This window comes from Phyllobates terribilis, unplaced genomic scaffold (genome assembly GCF_046119375.1).
Source record: "Phyllobates terribilis strain yellow unplaced genomic scaffold, ASM4611937v1 Scaffold_2__4_contigs__length_985480577, whole genome shotgun sequence".
Taxonomy (NCBI): Eukaryota; Metazoa; Chordata; class Amphibia; order Anura; family Dendrobatidae; genus Phyllobates; species Phyllobates terribilis.
In genome coordinates this window covers 219,355,166-219,378,503 of record NW_027362762.1, presented here as the reverse complement: position 1 = coordinate 219,378,503, position 23,338 = coordinate 219,355,166, and the positions used below count along the sequence as shown (strand labels likewise).

The 23,338-nt window shown below is 38.8% G+C and overlaps 1 protein-coding gene across 4 annotated transcripts in view; it reads left to right on the top strand.

The window, feature by feature from the left end:
- The window catches only part of DGKH (diacylglycerol kinase eta), a 267,651-nt gene that overhangs the window by 175,066 nt on the left and 69,247 nt on the right, over nt 1-23,338 (top strand). For all 4 annotated transcript variants that reach the window (XM_073663912.1, XM_073663913.1, XM_073663911.1 and 1 more), the window contains 7 exons: nt 8,188-8,292; nt 8,948-9,080; nt 17,020-17,126; nt 17,381-17,506; nt 19,821-19,923; nt 20,295-20,457; nt 21,521-21,629. In XM_073663912.1, coding sequence (XP_073520013.1) covers nt 8,188-8,292; nt 8,948-9,080; nt 17,020-17,126; nt 17,381-17,506; nt 19,821-19,923; nt 20,295-20,457; nt 21,521-21,629 — 846 coding nt within the window. The remainder of the gene's footprint in view (nt 1-8,187; nt 8,293-8,947; nt 9,081-17,019; nt 17,127-17,380; nt 17,507-19,820; nt 19,924-20,294; nt 20,458-21,520; nt 21,630-23,338) is intronic.

Sequence of the window (23,338 nt, the reverse complement as noted above, 5' to 3'; positions counted from 1 at the left end):
TTAACAGTTGTTTTGCTGTCAAATATTAATAAAAAAATATATATAAAAAATATTTTTACAGAACAGAAGGAATTGGATATTCTGGGTACAAGTAAGCCGAGAACCAGTACTCAAGTCTGGCAGCAGCTGCAAAAGCAAACAAGATTTTAGGGTGTATAAAAAGAGAAAAAAACCTGTGATCCTAATGTAATATATTACCCCTAAATAATTCAATTGAAAGGCTTCATGTTGAATATGGGATCCAGTTTTGGGCTTTACATTCCAAAAAAACTAGCAAAACTGGCGAAAGCCTTTTCTTATAATAAAAGTTTAGAAAAGTTTGGGCATGTTTAACTTAGGAAAAAGACATCTCAGATGTGATCTTATTGATGCTTTCAATGGAGAAAAAAAATGAAGATATAGTTACAGTATATGTTTGTATTAATATATTATATGATCCATACAAAGAGCTGGCACATGATTTATTCCTTTCAGGGACCTTACAAAGAATCAGGACATTTGTTACGTGTGGAGGAAAAGTGGTTCCAAGAGCTAAATAGGAAAGGGTTCTTTCCAGTTAGAGCAGTCACAATGTGGAATTCCGACTGCAAGAGGTGGTAGTGGCAGACATAACAGCTTTTATAAAAGGGCTGGGCTCTTTTCTCACAACAAATCTTTTTTTTTAAATCCTAATTCTCCAGTTTTGCCAAATTTAGCTGCAAAATTCAATTTGCAGTGAATTGAAAGAACGCCTATTGCCCTGAAAAACGTTTGTGATGCAGTGACTTTTTTATCACTCCCTCTCTATGTAAAAAAAAAATCTGTATTATTCTCTCTCTTCACACACTAATCATCTTCACTGCTTGCTATGCTGTCACACGCGATCTTTACAGTATCTTCACTATTTTATGCCTTTCTTTCCCTATCTGTGTGGCTAAGCTGTGAGCTGTAACATCCTCTGTCTATCCAGATTTGCTATAAAATGACTGCTGCATTCCCTGTTTCTGTGTTTATACAGGCTATGATACTCCCTCCTGATTGGCTGTACTTGTGATATGTGCAAGGAATTATAGGGAAACCTGCCCGACCACTCCCCAGGTCTTGTGATGCTACTCTGGCAGATGCAAGCTTCTGCATGGTTAAAATTGTGACGGTGATTTTAGTTAGTGTTCGACTTCATCAGGACCAGTGATGAAAAATTTGTCACAAATTCCATATACTTTGGATTGTATTGCTGAATAACTAGTATTATGGGTTATAAATTATGTAGAGACAAATAATGTATAAGTGATTGAAAAAGGTTAAAGGGGTTGATCCGGGACTTTTGTACTGATGGCCCATTGTTAGGATGGGTCATCAATATCTGATTGGTGGGGGTGCGACACTTGGCAAATCTGCCAATCAGCTGCTCCCGGTGCCTGAGTGATCAGTTGCCAAGCCGCTCCGTCAACTGTATAGTGCCATCAGTCGGGTACTGCACATTCCCTCCTCTCATTTGAATCTTTAGGGGTCTCCTGCAGGCTGTGTATTGTGACACCTCTCTGTTGCCGGCTGGTTACTTCTGAGCTGCGCCGACAACACAGAGTGCACGCTGTGATTGTACTTATCGCACAGTGCACAGGGACACAGCGGGGACTAGCCCAGCCCCTGACGTCACTGATGACTCTTCGTTTCAGGGAGGGGGTGAAGGCTGCGGCAGCATTCACTGGGATACTCAAACGAATCGTCATCACACAGGAAGTGAAGAAACAAATAGAAGAGCATTTAGTGTAGTTAGGGAATTGTTAATGCAAGTATATTAGAAAATAGACTAGATTATGATTATAGCACTAAATAGATGGGGAATTAGGATAACATTTACTTTGACTTCAGAACACCCCTTTAAGTAAATATACGAGATTAGCGTTTTGAAAGATTCCATGTGTCATCTTTGCTTTTTTACCAGCTTTAGGGCTTCTTCACACTTTACATTTTTTATGTGTTTTTTTTTACTTAGAGGGCTAGGGGATGTATGTGTGCGTTTTTGTTTTTAAATGCAGTATATCAATACCTTCAGCATTTTCACTGCAGTTTTTGAGATCAAAATGGCACGGCATCAATACTGGACCAAATCAAACTTAAATTATGGTCCAGTTTTCTGGCTGTAGCCTGTGGCTTTCATGCAGAAAAAAAATGCATCAAAACACTAAATGTGAACAAACCCTTAAACTTTGTGAAGGCTACAGGTTGCTGACATTTGTTTTTTTTTTTAAGTGTCTTTTAGAACGCCTATAAATATTTCTAAAACTGTAGTAGAGCCGTTTGTGGGGGTTCTTTACATGCCGGCAGTTGTGGAGGAGGCCTGTTCAGCCGATATATAAGCCACATTTCAATTAACTTTTACATGATCTGCTTCCTGTTATCACTGTAATGAGCACCCTACTTTTCACATTGCACTGCACACTTACTATTTCTGTTTCATCACTTTCTTAAAAAAAAAAAAAAAAAAAAAGTTTGAGTTCTAGTTTAAACATTACTGTAATTTTACAGTTAAAAATAACCATGAATACAGTCATTATAATCGCTGATTTTTCCATGGTGTTTCAGTCTTTTCACATGGGTTGACCCTTTTCTCCACTCATTTAACTAGTTAACGCACATTTTCTTTCTAGAAGGCACAGTAAAGCATACTGTAAAAGTTAGTGTCATTACTTGCTTGTCAGTCTTTGTACAGCGTTTCTCTTGACAATGCAGGTATTGGCACCTATTGTATTGGTTCTTTCCGGATCAGTTTCTAAGGTCAATGACCTCTACCCTTTCTCGTTATATCGACCATTCACACTGACCAATCCCAAAAATGGGGGTTCCAAGAGTTCCCTGTGTTATCAGAGTGGAAGTGCACGTATGTGGCCACTGCTCCATTCACCTTAAAGGACTGATGGAACAGAAACCCAATTTGCATCGAATTGCAAAATAAAAAGAAAAAATGTAAAAATCAAATGCCTTCTGTAAGTCACAAAAGGATATTTGTTACCAGTATCTTGAATTTTGTGGGCCCCAATTGAAAATCTCTTAAAAGGGCTCTGAGCTATTTCAGGTTTTTAAAAGTATTCATCTTTTCATATGGGGCAAATAGACCTTTTAGGCCCCCCTAGGCTCGAGGACCCCGGTGTAATTGCAACCCCTGCACCCATCATAGTTCCGACCCTGTTTGTTACCTTTCCCTTTATATCACATGTGGGGCACCAAACATATTTTAGTATGGCCTATTCCAAATAAGCCAAAGACTCTACTGATGTACAAACAACCCAGAAAATGTCACGTGGATTCCTCTTCCCTCACTAAATGCAGTCATGGCTTCTCACAGTTTGCTGGTTGTAGGTAGGCAAGCAGTCTTGATAATATGATTGAATGCCGGACAAGCCTTTCCATTTCACCAATCTCTGCTTTGACAACATGAGACTTTTTTTTTGCTTATTTTAGGGTTTTGGATTCCAAAGGGAAATTTAAGGTAACTTAAAGGGGTATTCTCATCTCCAAGATCCTATCCCAATATGTAGTAGGTGTAATAATAATATTAGCAAATACCTCCAATTAGAAATGTAGTACAGTTCTTCTGATTCGCTATGCTGTTTACCATGTGCAGGTCATTGCTGTAGCTTAGGTATCCATAGTAAGAACCACTAGCAACTAACTAACTGTCACTATATGAGTGGCCATAACCATCGATACCTAAACTACTAAAATACCCCCTGCACATTGGGTAAGCAACAGTTTATCAGAATAACTATACTACGTTTCTAATTGGAGGTATTTGCTAATATTATTATTATGACACCAACTACATATTGGGATAGGATCTTGGAGATGAGAATATCCATTTAAAGAAGCAAACCAGACTTTCTTTAGATTGTTGCCTCTATCTGTATAGTACATGAGAAGGTATTGCAGGTAATTCTCTTACAATCCAAATCCTACACGGTCTTCAGTGTGTACAGAAGTCAGTCTCTCTATTCATTGTGATGAGTCTTATTAGAGCGCGTAGACAGACTTCCAATCCACACAGAAGACACTGTAGGATTCTGAGTCCTGATATAACAGTGACAGGGCACGAAGATAATTTGGCAATGAAGTTTGCAGTAAGTTACCGGAGCTCCTTTTTACCTGATGTCCTGTACAGATAGTGACAAAGTAGAGAGTGATGGTGTAGTCCTGATAAAGAGTTGACTGTTTAGTTCTTGATGCGGACTCAGGGCTATGGATGATATTGATAGTTTTGTGTAGTATTTGCAGTATTATTACCGTCGAGCCTTTCTGAAAGTAATGTTAATGTAAGTATAATTGGGAAGTGATGTTGCCTTTCGGACTGGGAAATGACTAGGAATGAGATGACTGAATTGACAAGGTCGGAAGGTTTTGCCTGCTTGGCTAAATTAAGCACTTTTTATTTGGGGAAGCAAAACAATTTATTGTACGGATATAGAAGGTGAAAACATGCTCATTTATTTTCCTTATTGCTGATGTTTTTTTTCCACCGCAGCTCTCCCACACAGTATCAGATCCGTCAGCCTCCCTTTCAGTAAAGCAAGCCTCCACATTTGATGTGCGTTATCCTATAGTCTTGACACAATATGAAAGACCCTCACTTTGTAGGATGACAAGTACGGAGCCCGAGCCTTTCTAAGTTTCTATTACTAAAGAGTGCATCTGTTGTCAAAACAGATAAATGTTCTTTTTCAGATTTCAGTATTATTAAATTGATGGTTTCAGTTCCTTTACTACTAAAATGACTGTATATAATGAATGTGATACTTCCTCGTTTTTCTTAAAATGATTTGACTATGAGGTATAAATATATCTTAGTAGCGGAAAAAAAGATGCCTTCGTGATTGTTTTTCTCTATAATGTCTATTAAGGTGCCCCTTACCAGGAAAGTGAATGAGATTTCTGAAATCTCATGCTGCTTATTTTTTCCCTTTCAGATTTGAATCATTAAAGCGTGTTTTTCAAATCTGCAGCATGTCAGTTCTTTCAGCATTTTTCCAGCATTTTTCACCCATTCAAATGAATGGGGAAAAAAACACAAGTAAAAACGCATCACAGGCACATGTAAAAAAAAAAAATGCTCATAAAAATGTGTTTATTTTATGCAGTGTCTTTCCTGCGAACAATCTGGTTTGTGATGCAAAAAAATGTACTTCGCATAGTCAACATGTGCTTATACCCTACTTGTAACCAGATTAGTACTACATTACTTGTTCTGTACAATAGGAAAATGGGTGACAACTTCTATTGGAGTTTTAATTGTGGCTGCCTTGGTTGTCATACAGCTTTTCTAATGGCTCATTAGAATTTCAGTACCTGAACACATCAATACAAAGCGTGTGGGTGTGAATGTACAGTACAGACCAAAAGTTTGGACACACCTCATTTAAAGATTTTTCTGTATTTTCATGACTATGAAAATTGTACATTCACACTGAAGGCATCAAAACTATGAATTAACACATGTGGAATTATATACTTAACAAAAAAGTGTGAAACAACTGAAAATATGTCTTATATTCTAGGTTCTTCAAAGTAACCACCTTTTGCTTTGATGACTGCTTTGCACACTCTTGGCATTCTCTTGATGAGCTTCAAGAGGTAGTCACCGGAAATGGTTTTCACTTCACAGGTGTGCCCTGTCAGGTTTAATAAGTGGGATTTCTGCTTCTGAGGATAAGTTTATCCGAGTCACCAGCCTCAGAAATCGCAGGTTAACAGCAGCTCAGATTAGAGACCAGGTCAATGCCACACAGAGTTCTAGCAGCAGACACATCTCTTCAACAACTGTTAAGAGGAGACTTTGTGCAGCAGGCCTTCATGGTAAAATAGCTGCTAGGAAACCACTGCTAAGGACAGGCAACAAGCAAAAGAGACTTGTTTGGGCTAAAGAAGACAAGGAATGGACATTAGACCAGTGAAAATCTGTGCTTTGATCTGATGAGTCCAAATTTGATATCTTTGGTTCCACCCACCGTGTCTTTGTGCTACGCAGAAAAGGTGAACGGATGGACTCTACATGCCTGGTTCCCACCGTGAAGCATGGAGGAGGAGGTGTGGTGGTGTAGGGGTGCTTTGCTGGTGACACTGTTGGGGATTTATTCAAAATTGAAGGCATACTGAACCAGCATGGCTACCACAGCTTCTTGCAGCGGCATGCTATTCCATCCGGTTTGCGTTTAGTTGGACCATCATTTTATTTTTCAACAGGACAATGACCCCAAACACACCTCCAGGCTGTGTAAGGGCTATTTGACCAAGAGGGAGAGTGATGGAGTGCTACGCCGGATGACCTGGCCTCCACAGTCACCAGACCTGAACCCAATCGAGATGGTTTGGGGTGAGTTGGACCGCAGAGTGAAGGCAAAAGGGCCAACAAGTGCTAAGCATCTCTGGGAACTCCTTCAAGATTGTTGGAAGACCATTTCCGGTGACTACCTCTTGAAGCTCATCAAGAGAATGCCAAGAGTGTGCAAAGCCGTCATCAAAGCAAAAGGTGGCTACTTTGAAGAACCTAAAATATAAGACATATTTTCAGTTGTTTCACACTTTTTTGTTAAGTATATAATTCCACATGTGTTAATTCATAGTTTTGATGCCTTCAGTGTGAATGTACAATTTTCCTAGTCATGAAAATACAGAAAAATCTTTAAATGAGACGGTGTGTCCAAACTTTTGGTCTGTACTGTGTGTGTATGTATATATATATATATATATATATATATATATATATATATATATATATATATATATATATATATATATATATATATATATATATATATATATAATAAACCTGCGATTTCTGAGGCTGGTGACTCAGATAAACTTATCCTCAGAAGCAGAGGTGACTCTTCGTCTTCCTTTCCTGGGGCGGTCCTCATGTGAGCCAGTTTCTTTGTAGCGCTTGATGGTTTTTGCAACTGCACTTGGGGACACTTTCAAAGTTTTCCCAATTTTTCGGACTGACTGACCTTCATTTCTTAAAGTAATGATGGCCACTCGTTTTTCTTTACTTAGAATTTGTATTATGAGCAGAAAAAAGCAGCTAACAGTCTATTCAGTAGGACTATCAGCTGTGTATCCACCAGACTTCTGCACAACACAACTGATGGTCCCAACCCCATTTATAAGGCAAGAAATCCCACTTATTAAACCTGATAGGCCACACCTGTGAAGTGAAAACCATTTCCAGTGACTAACTCTTGAAGCTCATCAAGAGAATGCCAAGAGTGTGCAAAGCAGTCATCAAAGCAAAAGGTGGCTACTTTGAAGAACCTAGAATATAAGACACATTTTCAGTTGTTTCACACTTTTTTGTTAAGTATATAATTCCACATGTGTTAATTCATAGTTTTGATGCCTTCAGTGTGAATGTACAATTTTCAAAGTCATGAAAATACAGAAAAATCTTTAAATGAGAAGGTGTGTCCAAACTTTTGGTCTGTAGTGTGTCTGTAGTGTGTGTGTGTGTGTGTGTGTGTGTGTGTGTGTGTGTGTGTGTGTGTGTGTGTGTGTGTGTGTGTGTGTGATATATATATATATATATATATATATATATATATATATATATATATAATATTAATGTATATGTATGTATATATATATATATATATATATATATATAAAATTATATTTATGTACATGTGTATATCACGCTCTCTTTCCTTCCTATATATAAATTGGTGTAGTAGCTGTATATATGAGAGTAAAGAGTAAAATGTCGATCTATGTCTAGCTATATCTCACATGTATACCTATATCTCATGTATATAACCATATCTGTGGTGTGGTAGCCATTTCTAGGCAGAAAGCTAAGTGATCCTATAGCCACTCCATCTTAAACCTCTGGAGTTTTATCAAGGAAGACTTTCTGCTCCTTTTTTTCCCTTCTGTAACAAAATCTTACAAATGAGTCTGCTGGGATCAGGATAAGTCTTGCTTGCGGTGGTTTACAATGAGATGAAAGTGGACTCTTCCCCCCACTCTCACACAGTATTTTTCATTAAGACAGTATGCAAAGCTTAAATGATTATGCAGCTCCGCAGAACATCTGATCAGAGCAAGTGAAATGCGTTCCTTGGATATCCGTGCAGCTCTGCCACACTCTCAATTGCTTAGTACACTTAGATCAGCAGCTTTTTTAATTTTCTTACTCCATTTGTTTTTTTTCCCCCTCTTTAGATAATCACTCCTTTTAGAAGACTCATATTGTGTGCCGAGAACAGGAAAGAAATGGAGGATTGGATCAGCTCATTAAAGTCCGTGCAATCCAGAGAGCATTACGAGGTAGGCAATTTCTTTGTGATGAAATGAAACTTGTGTGATGTACCAAGCGGCGACTTCAGACGGTAATTGGCGGCTCTGACACTAGGGTGCCAATTTATTTGCATTTTGTGGTGAGACAGCTGCCTTACTTTTTAGGTAGTAATAATTTTCAGATAGTCTATTTATCTCTGTCCACATAAATGCAACATAAAAATCCACAAAAATACAATGTACATCTTGAAGTATATCAATATTTCTTTCTGTTTTGAATTCTTTTCTGCAGTAAATTTGAGAAAGAACAAGTAACTTTCATTCAATTGATATATTGTATATAATTATCTATTTATGACATTAGAAACAACCAAGTAATGAAAAAACATTAACTCATAAATAAATAAACAAGATCTTATCAGAAGTGCCGGACCTCCTAAGAGCCTCTGATCCTGTTGCTCCAGAGGTTTTAGTCGTATTCAGCATTTGACCAGGAGTAAATCTGACTTGTATTTAACGCTATATGCTGCCGCCTTTTACTATTGGTGGATTATTATAAATTATGATGCTTTCTTTTTGAGATCCTTAGATCCTGCTTTGTGGTATTTTCTTCTATATTTTTTTGTATAGAATGATTTAGCTGTAGCTGTACTGCCAAATTTTGTCTCAACTTCTCCCTTGTTAGACCGCACAGTTTAATGTGGAACATTTCTCAGGAATGCATAACTGGTACGCCTGCTCCCATGCCCGCCCCACCTTTTGTAATGTGTGCCGAGAAAGCCTCTCTGGGGTCACTTCTCATGGACTGTCTTGTGAAGGTAGGTGACGGCTGAATTAGTTACGGCACTGATCATTTTACATTGAATTGGCATATGTTGGGTAACTGCCTGGTGTAGGATCTTAAAGGGAACCTGTTACTACATTTTAGTGACTAAACTGGTGGTTATAATGCTTCAGGTCTTGTACACGGCATCCCAGACACGTCCTTAATTAAACTGTCCATTTTTCATGCTAAGTTCCCATGATGAGCTTTTGGTGTGTTTTTGATGTTGCAGAATTTTTGCACCATTTCTGAAACTATTAGGCTGAGTTCACACGATGCGTATTTAATGCGTTTCCGCGGCGTTTTTGCAGTTGCGGAAACGCATTAAAAACGCATGGTAGAAGGGCAGCAATGTTCCCCAATTGAAATCCGCATGTGCTGTGCCCATGATGCGGATTTTCCATGCCGGTTGCATGGATTTATATAGTGTGAAGTTGACCAGCACTTTCCAAGTGATGCTAAAATCGCTTGGGAAGCTCTTGTCAACCCGCATGCGGAAATGAAAGTGAAGACCGCTTCATTTCCGCATGTCCCTGGCAGGAAACCGCATGTACAATCCGCATGCGTTTTTTCCTGCCAGAGAGATGCAGAAACGCTCAGGAAAAAATCCTGAGCATTTCTGCATCGTGTGCACATACCCTTAGGCTGAGTTCACACGATGCGTTTTTCATGCGTTTCCGCGGCGTTTTTGCAGTTGCGTAAACGCCGCGGAAACACATTAAAAACACATGGTAGCAGGGCAGCAATGTTCCCCAATTGAAATCCGCATGTGCTGTGCCCATGATGTGGATTTTCCCGCAGCGTAAACGCTACGGTCAAAAATCCGCAGCATGTCAATTAATTTTGCGGAAACGCTGCTCTTTTGCCGCCATTGACTTGCATTAGACCGCATGGAATCCGCATCACTGTATATGTTGATGCGCTTTTCATGCGGTCTAATGTGCGGATGGTACCCGGGTGTGGAGGAGAGGACTCTCATCCAGACCCAGGTACCATTAAAAAAAAAAAGAATAAAATAAAAAATATATATATTCTCACCTTCTGACGGCCCGCGCAGCGCTCCTGCTTGGTTCCCGGCACTTCGGGGTTGAATGAAGAAGGACCTTCGCTGACGTCAGAGTCATTTGACGGGTCACGTGACGCTGACGTCGGAAGGTCCTAAAGTCTTCACTGCCGGCAGCCGGGACCGTGCGAAGCAGGACACCGGGGGCCATCAGAGGGTAAAGTATAGATTTATTTTTTATTTTTTGACATTCACACACTATATAAATCCATGCCGGTTGCATGGATTTATATAGTGTAAAGTTGACAAGCACTTTCCAAGTGATGCTAAAATCGCTTGGGAAGCGCTTGTCAACCCGCATGCGGAAATGAAAGTGAAGAACGCTTCATTTCCGCATGTCCCTGGCAGGAAACCGCATGTACAATCCGCATGCTTTTTTTCCTGCCAGAGAGATGCAGAAACGCTCAGGAAAAAATCCTGAGCATTTCTGCATCGTGTGCACATACCCTTAAGGTTACTTGAGTTTTTTCATTGCGTTTTTTTTTTTTTAAACATGCATTTTTATTCCTTTTTTTTTTGTCATTGTTTGGTGTGTCACACTATAACTTCAGCTGCTTTGATTTTGAGCTTTCTGCTATTTTGATTTCACTGATCTTTATTGATATACTTAGGTACAGATTACATGCGTTTTTGATGCATTTCCAATGCTGAAACGCACTAAAAACGTGCTATTTTTACCTGCAGATTTTGCGCATCTAATGTAAGTCTATGGGGAAATTCTGCACGGAAAACTTAGCGTACCTGCAAGAGAAATTGACATGTTGCGATTTTGAAAATTGCACCGCAGGTCTGTTTACGCAGGGTAAATAAGAAGCACAATGGGCATGAGATTTCTAGAAATTCCATCCACTTTGCTGTAACTGTAAGGTTATGTTCACACAGGACATTTTGTGCGTTTTTTTTCTGCAGCAAAACCTGCTCTCTTGACAGGAAAGAAGCGGTTTTTGGTGCGTTTTTCAGGATCCCAAAGTTCAGCTTTGCTTCCACCACAGAAGCATGAACACAGGTCACCAATGCAAGACAAATGTTCTTGAAAAAATACACATTACAAATGTAAGCGGGGGAGGTGAATTAGTCTGGAATAGTTTGCCTAAGACACTGGCAGTGCATTAAGTTTGTAGGACACTGTGTGCTTTCACACTTTGGTCTGCCATTGAGTTGCTCACAGATTGTTGAATCTCACACCTTTTGTAAGCCAATATTTACATGTACACATCACTAATTTAATTCAACTGTACTAATCCTAACTGCCATCTCAGGTGACCAAGACAAGATGGTAAACTTGGGAAAAATCACAAAAATAAATGGGTTTCACATACTGCTGTATTTGCTTTTTTTGTTCATGAAAAACGCAGCAAAACGTTCACACTAGGCGTTTTTTTTAGCTTTTTTTGCCCCACCTATTGCTTTCAATGGGTGAAAAACGCTGAAAGAAGTGACATGCTCTATTGTGCAAAAAAACATGCAACGCACAAAATATTGAGGGCAAAAAAAAACAAGCTGTGTGTGTGAGATGTCTGAAATATCAAAGACTTTACTTCTACTGTAAACACTGCTGAAAATGCATAAATTAAAATTGCATAAAAAAAAGCTGAACAAACGCCTAGTGTGAATATAGCCTAAGACGCTGCTTTTTTGACGCAGGGAAAACACGCAGCGTCAAAAACAGCTTCATTGTCTGAATGTAGTAGTAGTTTTGTCTCAATGCTCACTATGTGGAGAGCTTATGAATAGTCATGGAGGCGAGGCTGTTGCCTTGTCTGGTTCTTCACAAAAAATCTGATGACAGTTATGCAGAAATCTTATGATGCAAGGTGCTTTTTAAGAGTCCTAAATTAATTTAAAAAATGGGTAAAACAGCCTTGAAACAATATGTGTTTACAATTGTGCTATATATAAGGCCACATGCGCACATTCAGTATTTGGTCAGTTTTTTACCTCAGTAATTCGAAGTCAAAACCAGGAGTGGAACGATCAGAGAAAAGTATAATAGAAACACGTCGCCACTTCTGGATTTATCACCCACTCCTGGTTTTGTCTTACAAATACTGAGGTAAAAAACAGACAAACATCTCAAATACTCAATGTGTGCACGTGGCCTAAGGGAGAACATTTGGAAGTATTTGTTAAATTATGGTTACTAGCAATTTGTATATGTATGGCAGCTACCTGATAATCATCCTTTTCTCTCACATGGTTCAATAGTCTGCCATTTTGTAATTATCCTGGTCTTGCTATAAGGCCACATTCAGTATTCGGTCAGTATTTTACCTCAGGATCTGTAAAACAAAACCAGGAGTGGGTGATAAATACTGAAGTGGGGACGTGTTTGTATTATAATCTTCCTCTGATTGTTCCTCTCCTGGTTTTGGCTTACAAATACTGATGTAAAAAACTGACCAAATACTGAATGTGTGAACGTGGCCTAAAAGTAATCATCAATCCATGTACTGACTTGTTAGTAAGGTGTGATAGACTCCTGTTACACAGAGACGCCACCCTGGGGAGGCAGTGAATGAGACTGTACAGCTGAGTGCTTGTTCCCCCGGCCTGCTGAGGGCTAATCTGGTACTTCTTCATCTGAGGCAGAAAGAAAGATACCAATATTTGGGGTGGAAATGACTCCTTTCCCCTGCGTGTACAGCAGTATGGCACACATGTTAAATGCCTTATTTTTAGATAGTTTTGCTCCATTTCTTATTCTGTACAGCTCAGTATATGAACCCCATTGTGTCCTGTTACAAACCATTATAGATTCAATATAGTAACGACCAAAAGATGTAGAGTAGAAAATCCAAAGCTCTGAACCTCCTACAGTCTCCATCTCACTTGACTCCTACAAGGTTCATACTTCTACAGGCATAAGGAAAACTTGGAATATGGATTTTTATAAGTACAGGCTCTCAACTAACCTCAGGAAATGGCGGTATTGGACTCTTAGAGTAAAAATATTGAGTTTTTCTTTCTTTTCCATATTGACAATTAATGTTCATCTGGTTTTGTGAACTAATGGATGAACATCTTCCTGGCATGCTCCTGGTCAGTGACTGAAATGGAGTAATTGCCACCCTTCCAAGTCATATGTAAGAAGTCTGATTTCTGGCTACAAGTTTATAGGAAGGAAGAACATGTTTTTTTGTGGGTTTTTTTTTTTTTTGCTTCGACCATGGTGTAATCATTAATTCAAGTGACTATATACCAAACTCGTTTAAAAAAAACAACTCACATGGAAAATACAGTCTAATCTGCAGGCTGCGCGTTATAGAGCAGAAGCTGAGCAGACCAAGCTTTTGGGAACAGATTTAGTATAAGGCGTCATTCAGACATCCGTTTTTTTCATGTACGAGAATAACGGGCCAAGTTTCATCAGTGGTTTTTATCAGAGTTTGGTCACAGTTTCATCAGTTTCTCCACCTTTAATCCGTCAGTGAAAAACTTGGATGGCATCCTAGTGCTGATTTTTTTCACAGGCCCATAGGCTTTCATTGCAGAGTTTGATCCGACACTCGGAACAGTATCAGACACAATTTTGCATGGACCACTTGGATCGCAAAACATCACTGACATGTGAACAGCCCCATGCACTATAATAGGTACAAGTGCTATCTGTGTAAAACACAGTTAGCACTCATATGTGGAACACTAATGTCTGAATGAGCCCTAACTTGTATTTTATTCATTTAAATCTCTGCTTATTCGGCTTATTAGTCAAGTGGGCGGTTCTACTCAGTGATTGACAGATTTCCCTGTATAAGCGTGAACCCAGACATAGCTGTCAGTCAGGGTAGGACCGCACACTTGACTGAAAAGCCCAGAATAAGCAGAGATTAATTGTAATTTAATTTATATAACAAAGTTATATTGAATTTTTTCCTCAAAAATTATATATCAGAATTTTAATGCAAAAAAACTCTGAATGCTCAAATCCTTCTAACAGGTTCAAATTTTTATACTTTTCTTAAGACTACTAATAGAGGTTTTGGAGGGTACGCAGATTCCCAGATTTATAACGCTAGAAAAAAAAAAAGTTAAAATGAGCCTGTCACCAAGAAAATGCAATGTAATCTGCTTCTCCCTGCTTATCAGATATTTATAGAATAATATGTCAGATCAGAATGGGTTATCCAGACAATCTTTTATTATTATTATTTTTTTACTTTAAAGCTTATAATTGGGGATAAAAATCATTTTTGCAGTTGACTTTCATTAAACGTTTTACACTCTTTTCCTTCTATAGTCTTTGTGTTGCACGATCTGTTGCTGGCTGCAAAATGAGATAACTGAGAATCCATCAGTGAGCTCGTTCTGATGGTCTAACAGAAGAATTTGTAATTTTCTTTTTTTTATCTGTCTTAGGGCTCATTCAGACCTCAGTGATTTTTCATCAGTGTTTGTATGCCAAAACCAGGAGTGTCGCCAAAACACAGAACAGGTGTCAATCATTCAATTCTAGTTTTTCCACTCCTGATTTTGGCATGTAAGCAGTGATGAAAAATCACTGACGTCTGAATGAGCCCATATTTTGACCTCCTCTCAGCTGACTTATGGCCACAAATCTACATCAATGTTTAATGTAAAGGGAAACAAAAAGCCTGTAAAAGCAAAACATTGTAAAAATTTTTTATGAAACTTGATTGCAAAAATGATTTTTAGCCCCAAATACACACATTTAATAAAAAAACAGACAAAGAAAAACATCCCCAAAGGTGGCTAGCCCTTTTTTTGTATAATTGGAGAATTATTGATAAGTCTAACATATTAAATAGGCACTCTGACCTAAAAAGGTTGTGCACTACAATCTTGATGTACTATATATAATTTCATAGTAAATTAGTTGATGTATTACACTTATTTTACAGCTTTAGGAACCTCTGGGTCTAGTACTACTTGTGTTTGAATTTCTTAGGGGTTCATGTGTATAAAAATAAAGTTTTATAAGAAGCCTTGTTGGCATCAGCTGTGTACCGGTGGACAATTTGTATCAGGAACTTGTATACAAACTAAAACAAACTCATTTAACAAATACTATTTTTTTTTCCTCCTTTGATATCAAATTGAAGGAAATTCACTGTCTAGTAAAGTAGCCCTTTCTGAAAGCAAGCTGTGATTCCTTTGTGTTTTCCATGGAAATAACCTAATTTTCCAATGTGAATTATCCTTTCCACCCCAGCACTGAACGCTCCTACAGCTTAGATACAGGTGAATCACTTAAAAGTTCACTGTTTAAACACTTCAGTATCAATCAGACATTGCAGAAAACATTTCCATAGAGAAAATCTCATTTTCTCAAGTGTTTATTCTATTGCCAGCAAGTGAGTTTGTGAAATATAAGCTGCGGCCTGAGAGCCTGTCTATGCCATGCATCCGGAATCAGTGAGGCAGGAAAGCCGCTGTCTGTACACAGCCCCATTACAAGCGCCTGCCGCGCCAGCAGACAGAACCAAAGTAATTGCCTGTCACTCTCTCGCCTTGATGTTTGTGCAGTGGAATAGAATGACTTGCCGTCTTCACTCTCAATAGTTTTTCAATATGCTTTATGGATTCTTCTGTAGTCCCTCATGTATCTGTTCACTTCACATTTGGTGTAGTCTGAATTTCCGCTTTTGGAGTACTTGCCACTGAATATGCAGATTGCAGTGCAGAATAACTTTTTTTTTTTTTTTTTTTTGTCTTTCAAGCAACAAATTTTCTTTTCAAGTGAATTTGTTTTAGATTTAAAAAAAATTGCTTTTTAGTCCAATTAAAGACGACGTCACCAGGTCACAAGTGGCCAGTTTTTGCCCTTATGTTATTCTCTTTGCTCTCCTGATATTCCATTCCATTTTATTTTATTTTATATTTGTTATATGTGCCGTATGGCTACAGAGAAATGGACAATTTTATTTAGTTCTAATTCTTTTGTTCTGTACAAGAGGACGTGGCTCACAAGATTATCTTGGGGCGAGGGGTGGGAGATGTCTTTTAGGCTGCTCTGCATTATTAACCTGTGAGCCATGTCCCCTGGTGAAGACCATAAAATTTAGCCGCAATTAAAAAGACCTATATCTCTGGACTCATGGCAGATATGAAAAAGAAAACTAAAAAACCCTAAAAAACACAGGATACTCAAGGGAGAAGCGTGGGAAAAAAAAGAAGATCAAAACCAGGCCACTTTTTACCTGGTGACAGGTCCTTTTAAAGAGCTTGTCTGGCCTTAAGCTACAAGTCTGCAGTAACTCTGTGACTGCAGACTCGTGAATCCACACATCTCGCACACTGCTCGCTGTGAGGATTCTCCGGTGAGAGCTGGTGGTCATATGACTACAAGTATGTGATACATACTTTTGATGCACGTGGTCATGTGACGACTAGTTGGGTGCAGCCTTGCTCAATGCAAGTGTATTGAGCGGGCCAGACACAGTCTAGTCTGATGTGGCTGGGAGTATGCAAATCGCACACTTGCGGTTACATGACCACGCGCTCCCAGTGCCGTCAACGCAGATTCACGCAGTCACTCTAAGGCCGGACAACCCCTGTAAATAAGAATCTGAGCAATGTTTGTGGATATGCAGTGAAGCAATAACTTCTAGAAAGCAATTTTTGCGCTTTGTACTTGTGCAGGGAGTGCAGTGTATTTGTTAGATTCATCATTTATAGATCTGCTGTATTATATAAATATGGTAGCATTTCTCCACTGGGTGCAGGCTGGGAATCTCTGCAGATCAGGCAGATTAGTGCTATAAATGCATAATGATCATTGCATATCCGTGCCTGGGGCAAGTTTACCAAGAACCATATCAGACATGGTGGTAAATATTGAATGTCATGTTTAGTTTCCTTAATGACATCAGTGTAATCGCTTGTACTAATAGTTATTTTGTAATGATTTTAGTGTGTAAATTTAAAGCTCATAAGAGGTGTGCGGTGAGGGCTACAAACAACTGCAAGTGGACAACGCTAGCCTCCATTGGCAAAGATATCATTGAGGATGAGGATGGTGTGAGTATAGATGTTTTCCCTGCAAGTTACTTATGCTGAAACCATTAGATGTTTCAGATACTTTTTGATATAGTGGCCATATTATTCTCCACTGGAAGCTTTCATACTGGGCTATCTTTGCCTAATAAATATCCAAGTGATGATCCTCAAGTAAAGTCACTGATGGCCACCTTTCAATGCCCCTGTCAGTCGGCATTCATAGCTGTAATAACTTGCAACATCTAAATTTTGTTTCTAACGGTTTTTCTTTTCAGATAGCAATGCCCCATCAATGGCTAGAAGGAAACTTGCCAGTCAGTGCCAAATGTGCTGTATGTGATAAGACATGCGGCAGTGTGTTACGCTTGCAAGATTGGCGGTGCCTTTGGTGTAAAGCAATGGTGAGAATATCCATTTTAGAGTTTTCCCCATCTAGGCTTTAGGTTCATTTTTGTTTTTTTCTTAATGTAAAAAACATAAAATTTTAAATTTTCCTTTTATAAATGTTTGTATTTTATAGCCTTCATTACAGATTATTTGCCTCTCATGAGATTAGTGCTGTAATTTTTACTTTAAATGTAGCACTTGTTAAAAGCTATACATACCTTTGACTTAGTAAACAATCTGGATATACTTGGGTAAGAGTGTTATTATGAAACTCTGATTGTAAAAATTGTTTTTACAGACATGCAAACACCCCCCCCCCAAAAAAAAACCTGACAGCACATGGATGGCATCCAGTCCGTGCTGTCTTGATTTTTTTTTTTCACGGACCCATAGACTCGCATTGGTGATTTTAATCCTTAACTCAGATCAAAATTAGACATGTTGTTGCTCAGACCACTCGATCTGCAGAAATACATGGCTGTGTGTTCTGCCCTATGGCCTATAATAGGAACAAATTCTGTCCATGAAAACCACAGATTTTTGTATGTAAAAAAAAACAAACAAAAAAAACCCTGATGTCTAAATGAGCCCTAAGTTTCAGTCTGCAGTCTTCATTCTTTTACTGATTTTGAGACCCCCAGATATGCCATTTGCAACATTTATATAGATGTTAAAGAGTGTGTGATTTCCCCCTTACCACCTGGGTTCTCTCCTGAATTTACACCCATACATGGTCCTAACTTTCCCTGTAGAAGTATGTAATTTCCTCTCTATGGTCCCTCTGACACTTTGCAGCCTGTTTGATCTGCCCTCTCTGAAGACCTGGTTGCTGTCTTGTCATGTTGCTGTTTAGAACCTTCTTCTCCTCCCTTTTGGTTTTTGTAATACTGAGCTACTGTTAGGGGAAGGAGAAGGGTAGATGAGAGAATATAGACAGCAGGCAGAGACTTTGTTGTCGTATCTATGTCAGAAGCAGCAGCACAGCCGACTATGTACAGGAGTTACACATAAACAACATTGTAGAAAATGTTTAATTTCAGTACATCACGGAGGAGATTGAAAAGTTAGTCTGCCTGTTTCAGTAGACTAAATGGAACTGTACAGAAGACTTGGGGATTGGGGACTTTAGGTATTTTTAGGCTGTAGACCTAAACAAGACTATGACAAGGAATGTAATTTAAGTTTCATGGTAGAAGGCATTGTGAGATGTAAATGTATCTGATCTGCTAGAAGGTTTCCATATGCCAGACGGGCGCTCCTAATTTATTTGATCACCTGGATGATATATTCCAACAATCCTCATATATTTTCATGTATTTGATTTGACATGATTGGATGGCTAAGCTTCCAGTTCCTGTTATTTGTGCAATTATCTTTGATATTCCAATATTTTGAAACGGGTAGTAAGCATTTGACTTTTTTTTGTTTTGTATTTGTTTTGTTTGTATGTTACTTTAACAGTATTAAAGGGAATCTGTCGGCAGGTTTTTGCTATTTAACCTGAGAGCAGCATCATGTTTGGACAAAGACTGTGATTCCAGCGTTGTGTCATTTACTAGGCTGGGTGCTGTAGTTTTAATACAATCAGTAATTTATGAGCAGGAGATGATCACTGCCAGACTTTGTGTCCGGTGCAAGCCAGTCATATTAATCCGTGTAACTCCGCCCTCATCACTGATTGGCAGTTTGACGGCAATGTACAGTGTTCACGGGAAGCGGCCAATCAGTGATGGGGATGGGGTTATACACAGCTCAGCATTCGTAACACTGCTATATCTACAGCAGAGAAAACAGGAATTTTTGTCATAACTACATTAAGTAGTCCATTAATTGACACATCACTGGAATCGGGGTCTTGGCCCCTACATCTTGCAGCTCTCAGATAACACAGCAAAAACCTCCAGACAGATTACCTTTAAAAAAACATAAAAAGATCCGCCCCACTCCACTGATTGACAGCTTTCTGTCAATGTACAATGTACACAGAAAGCTGTCAATCAGTGGTGTGGGCGGGGTTATACAGGGCTCAGCATTCCCGAGCACTGCTAGATCTGTAGCAGAGAAAACAGTGATCGTATCAAAATGACAGCATGGAGACCAGCAAGCGATACATCAGTGGAATCGAGGTCTCAGCCCCTACATAATGCAGCTCTTAGATTACATAGCAGAAGCCTGATGACAGATTCTCTTTAAAAAAACAAATACGATTTTTTTTTTTTTTTAATTCGGCACAATTCATAAAGTTTATTAGCTTTGCATTTAAGAAACAATACAAAAATCTAGTGCAATGGTAAACATAGCCATTAAGTTTGGTTTATGTTTTTTCAGGTACACACTTCATGTAAGGACCAATACCCTCGAAAGTGTCCCCTTGGCCAATGCAAAGTATCTATAATACCTCCTACAGCACTCAACAGTATAGACTCTGATGGTACGTACCTACAGAATGGAGTATTTATTTAATCCTCCAATATATGCGTTGTTTAGGTATGCATCATCAAGGACTTTCCGATTATGTTTTTTTTTAGAACATTTATTGCTTATAAATTAATTAATGATGTTGTAAATTAAAATGGTCTTAATCTTACACATTGGTTACTAGTTTGCATTGATTGATAACACTTGGATTTTATAAGAAGACTGGGGCCATATTGTCTTTCTGCATACTGAATACCTCATGGCAAGTACTTTACACAGCAGGGTAATTAGGTTATCTATTTTACAGTTACACTTTTATAAATGAATAGCTTTGAATTGCTCGATTACAAGTATAAATAGAACCTAACCTTATTCTTGTGCTAGGGTTCTGGAAAGCGACCTGCCCTCCGTCTTGTGCCAGTCCTCTACTTGTCTTTGTGAATTCAAAAAGCGGAGACAATCAGGGTGTGAAATTCCTCCGAAGATTCAAGCAGTTGCTGAACCCCGCTCAGGTGTTTGACCTGATGAACGGAGGACCTCATTTAGGGTAAGAAGCCTCAGGTTTATGCAAATGTTATTACTGGTTGAAAAGTAAAAATGACACTTGGTTTACTGGAAAATGATAACTTTCAGAACCACTACTTACGGAGCATGTCTAAAACTAGCCCTGCCTGTGTTGAGATTCCTGCAGTCTGGATTAGGATTAGAATATAAATGAATAATAAGTAAGAGTTAACGCTTGAAAATTTGCTTATCAGTAAATAAAGTGAAGCACTTTGCTCATCTTTTTCTCAGTGACATATACCTTTTAAATAGGTTGTCCGAGAGTAGAAAAGTAGGTGCCTAACTACATGGAGCGTTTTTTAAATCTCTAGTATGTCAATTCTTACATCTATTTTAATTTTTTTTTCACTCCTAAAAAGCAACGAGAGTGCAAAAAGTGCTGCACAAAATGCAGCCAACGGGTTTTGCTGAGTTTTGGTGAATAAAACTAACTATTAAACATGTACTGCAGACAAACAGATGTAATCCACACCAAAAAACGCAACGTTTTGAACACAGCGTTTTTTACCACCTAGAGAGCAGGTTTTGGCTGCATGTGAACATAGCGTTAGGCTGTGTATATGAACAACAATACTAAGGACAAGAGTTGCACAGTTATTTAAAAAACAAAACAAAACAGACTTTTTCCTAATATTAGGTTTCTATAAGATTAAATGTAATCCTCAGTGTTAAATAGTAGGGCTGTGGAGTCGGAGTCGTGGAGTCGGTATAAAATGGACCGACTCCAACTCCTAAAATATATAATAAATTGGGTACAGTAGTTCAATGCAGTTTGTGGGGAATATTTTTTCATAAGAATTTGGGAAACTTATGAAATGTCCTATAAATGTCTGTCCTATTCCTGATCTAAGGGTCTAGACTTTTAGCTGAGATGAATCTGTGCTACAGTAAATTTATCACTTAAACATGAGCCATGTATGAGGGAGTCGGTGTTATAGAAATTGAGGAGTCGGAGGTTTGGCTTACAGACTCCACAGCCCTGTGAAATGGGCTCATGGGAGTTTCATGAACTTTGTTTTTATATTAATGAATTTTTTTTTTTTTAGTTTACGATTATTTCAGAAGTTTGATAATTTCCGAATACTTGTATGTGGTGGCGATGGAAGTGTTGGCTGGGTTTTATCTGAGATAGATAAGCTTAGCTTGCATAAACAGGTCAGTATGGAAACCTTCCACAGAATATTGCCATTTGTTTAATTGTCCTATGCTATGCATTTTATGCTGTTTTTTAAGGGTGAGCTCAAACGGTACGGCTGGCCATGCGATCAAAGATCCTCCCACACATAGTGGCCAATGGCCGCACAATTTTTGTTGAAAATCATTCATCCATTGGACACTGCGAGTGGTTGGAGTTTCCACCTAACTGCCAGCCATACTTTCTGATATCACCCTAAAAATCCATAAACCCTTATAATAAGCTATAAGATTAGCCAGAAGGTGTGACCATAGCGCAGTTAACTAAACAAACTGTTCTTTACTCACCATTCCCAGGTCTTGTGCTAAGTCTCTGCCACTGCCTCTGGGGAGCGTGAGTAAAGAACAGTTTATTTTTTAAAACAATCCACATTTGGGGAGAGATGTTTTCTGAATCCGGAAAACCCCTTAAATGGCAATGGCCTCTTTTAGTAGGATAATGTGACCTACCACATTGCAAAAATTATTCTGTAGTGGTTTAAGGAACATGATAAAGCATTCAATGTGTTGACTTGTCCTCTCCCATAGCTCAAACAATAAAGTCGAACATCTATAAGCTGTTCTGTAAAGACAAGTCTTACAGGAATTTAAGGAGCTTCAGCTAACATCTTAGTGCCAGATACCACAGGACGCCTTTAGAGATGGTAAAGAATCCATGCCTCCACAGGTCAGAGCTGTTTTGGCTGCAGGAGTGGCACCTTCACAATATTAGACTTTTAATGTTATGACTGCTCAAGGTAATTGTGTTACCATTACCAGCTCACTCATGGCCCTTGAGAGTTTTCACAGGAAAATTTAAGGCTGCGTACAGCTTCACCTGTTATTGGTCTGCCATTCAGCTGTTATGAGCATATTTCAGTAACCAGACATTTTTTCATCACCTCAAGTGGTTTCCTGACGAGTGTGAAAATGTGATCTCCCCCTTAACAACCCGTTAAGTAAAAAGTTTTGGGTCATGTTTTGGTCCTTATTTGTCTTCATCTTAATGCTGTTTTGTCACAAAATGCCTTCTTTTATCCACTTATCCTATGGCATGGAAGAACTTTCCATTTTGTGACCTGAATTTCATATTTTTTTCATCATTTTAAACAAATAACCTTAACCCCTTTACAACCCAAGGTGGTTTGCACGTTAATGACCAGGCCAATTTTTACAATTCTGACCACTGTCACTTTATGAGGTAATTACTCCAGAATGCGTCAACAGGGATGTAAAATTTGCTTGAATAATTAGCGGACGCCATGTTGCATTTGGGGAGCCCCTGATGTGCCTAAACAGTGGAAACCCCCCACAAGTGACACCATTTTGGAAACTAGACCCCTCAGGGAACTTATCTAGATGTGTGGTGAGCACCTTGAACCCCCAGGTGCTTCACAGAAGTTTATAACTTTGAGCCGTAAAAGTAAAATTTTAACATTTTTCCCACAAAAATGTTTTTCAGCCCCCACTTTTGCATTTTCATAAGGGTAACAGGAGAAATTGCACCATGCAGTTTGTTGTGCAATTTCTCCTGAGTAAGCAGATACCCCATATGTGGGGGAAAACCACTGTTTGGGCGCACGGCAGGGTTCGGAAGGGAAGGAGCGCCATTTGACTTTTTGATTGTAAAATTTACTTGAATACTTAGCGGATGTGCCCTGATGTGCCTAAACAGTGGAAACCCCCCACAA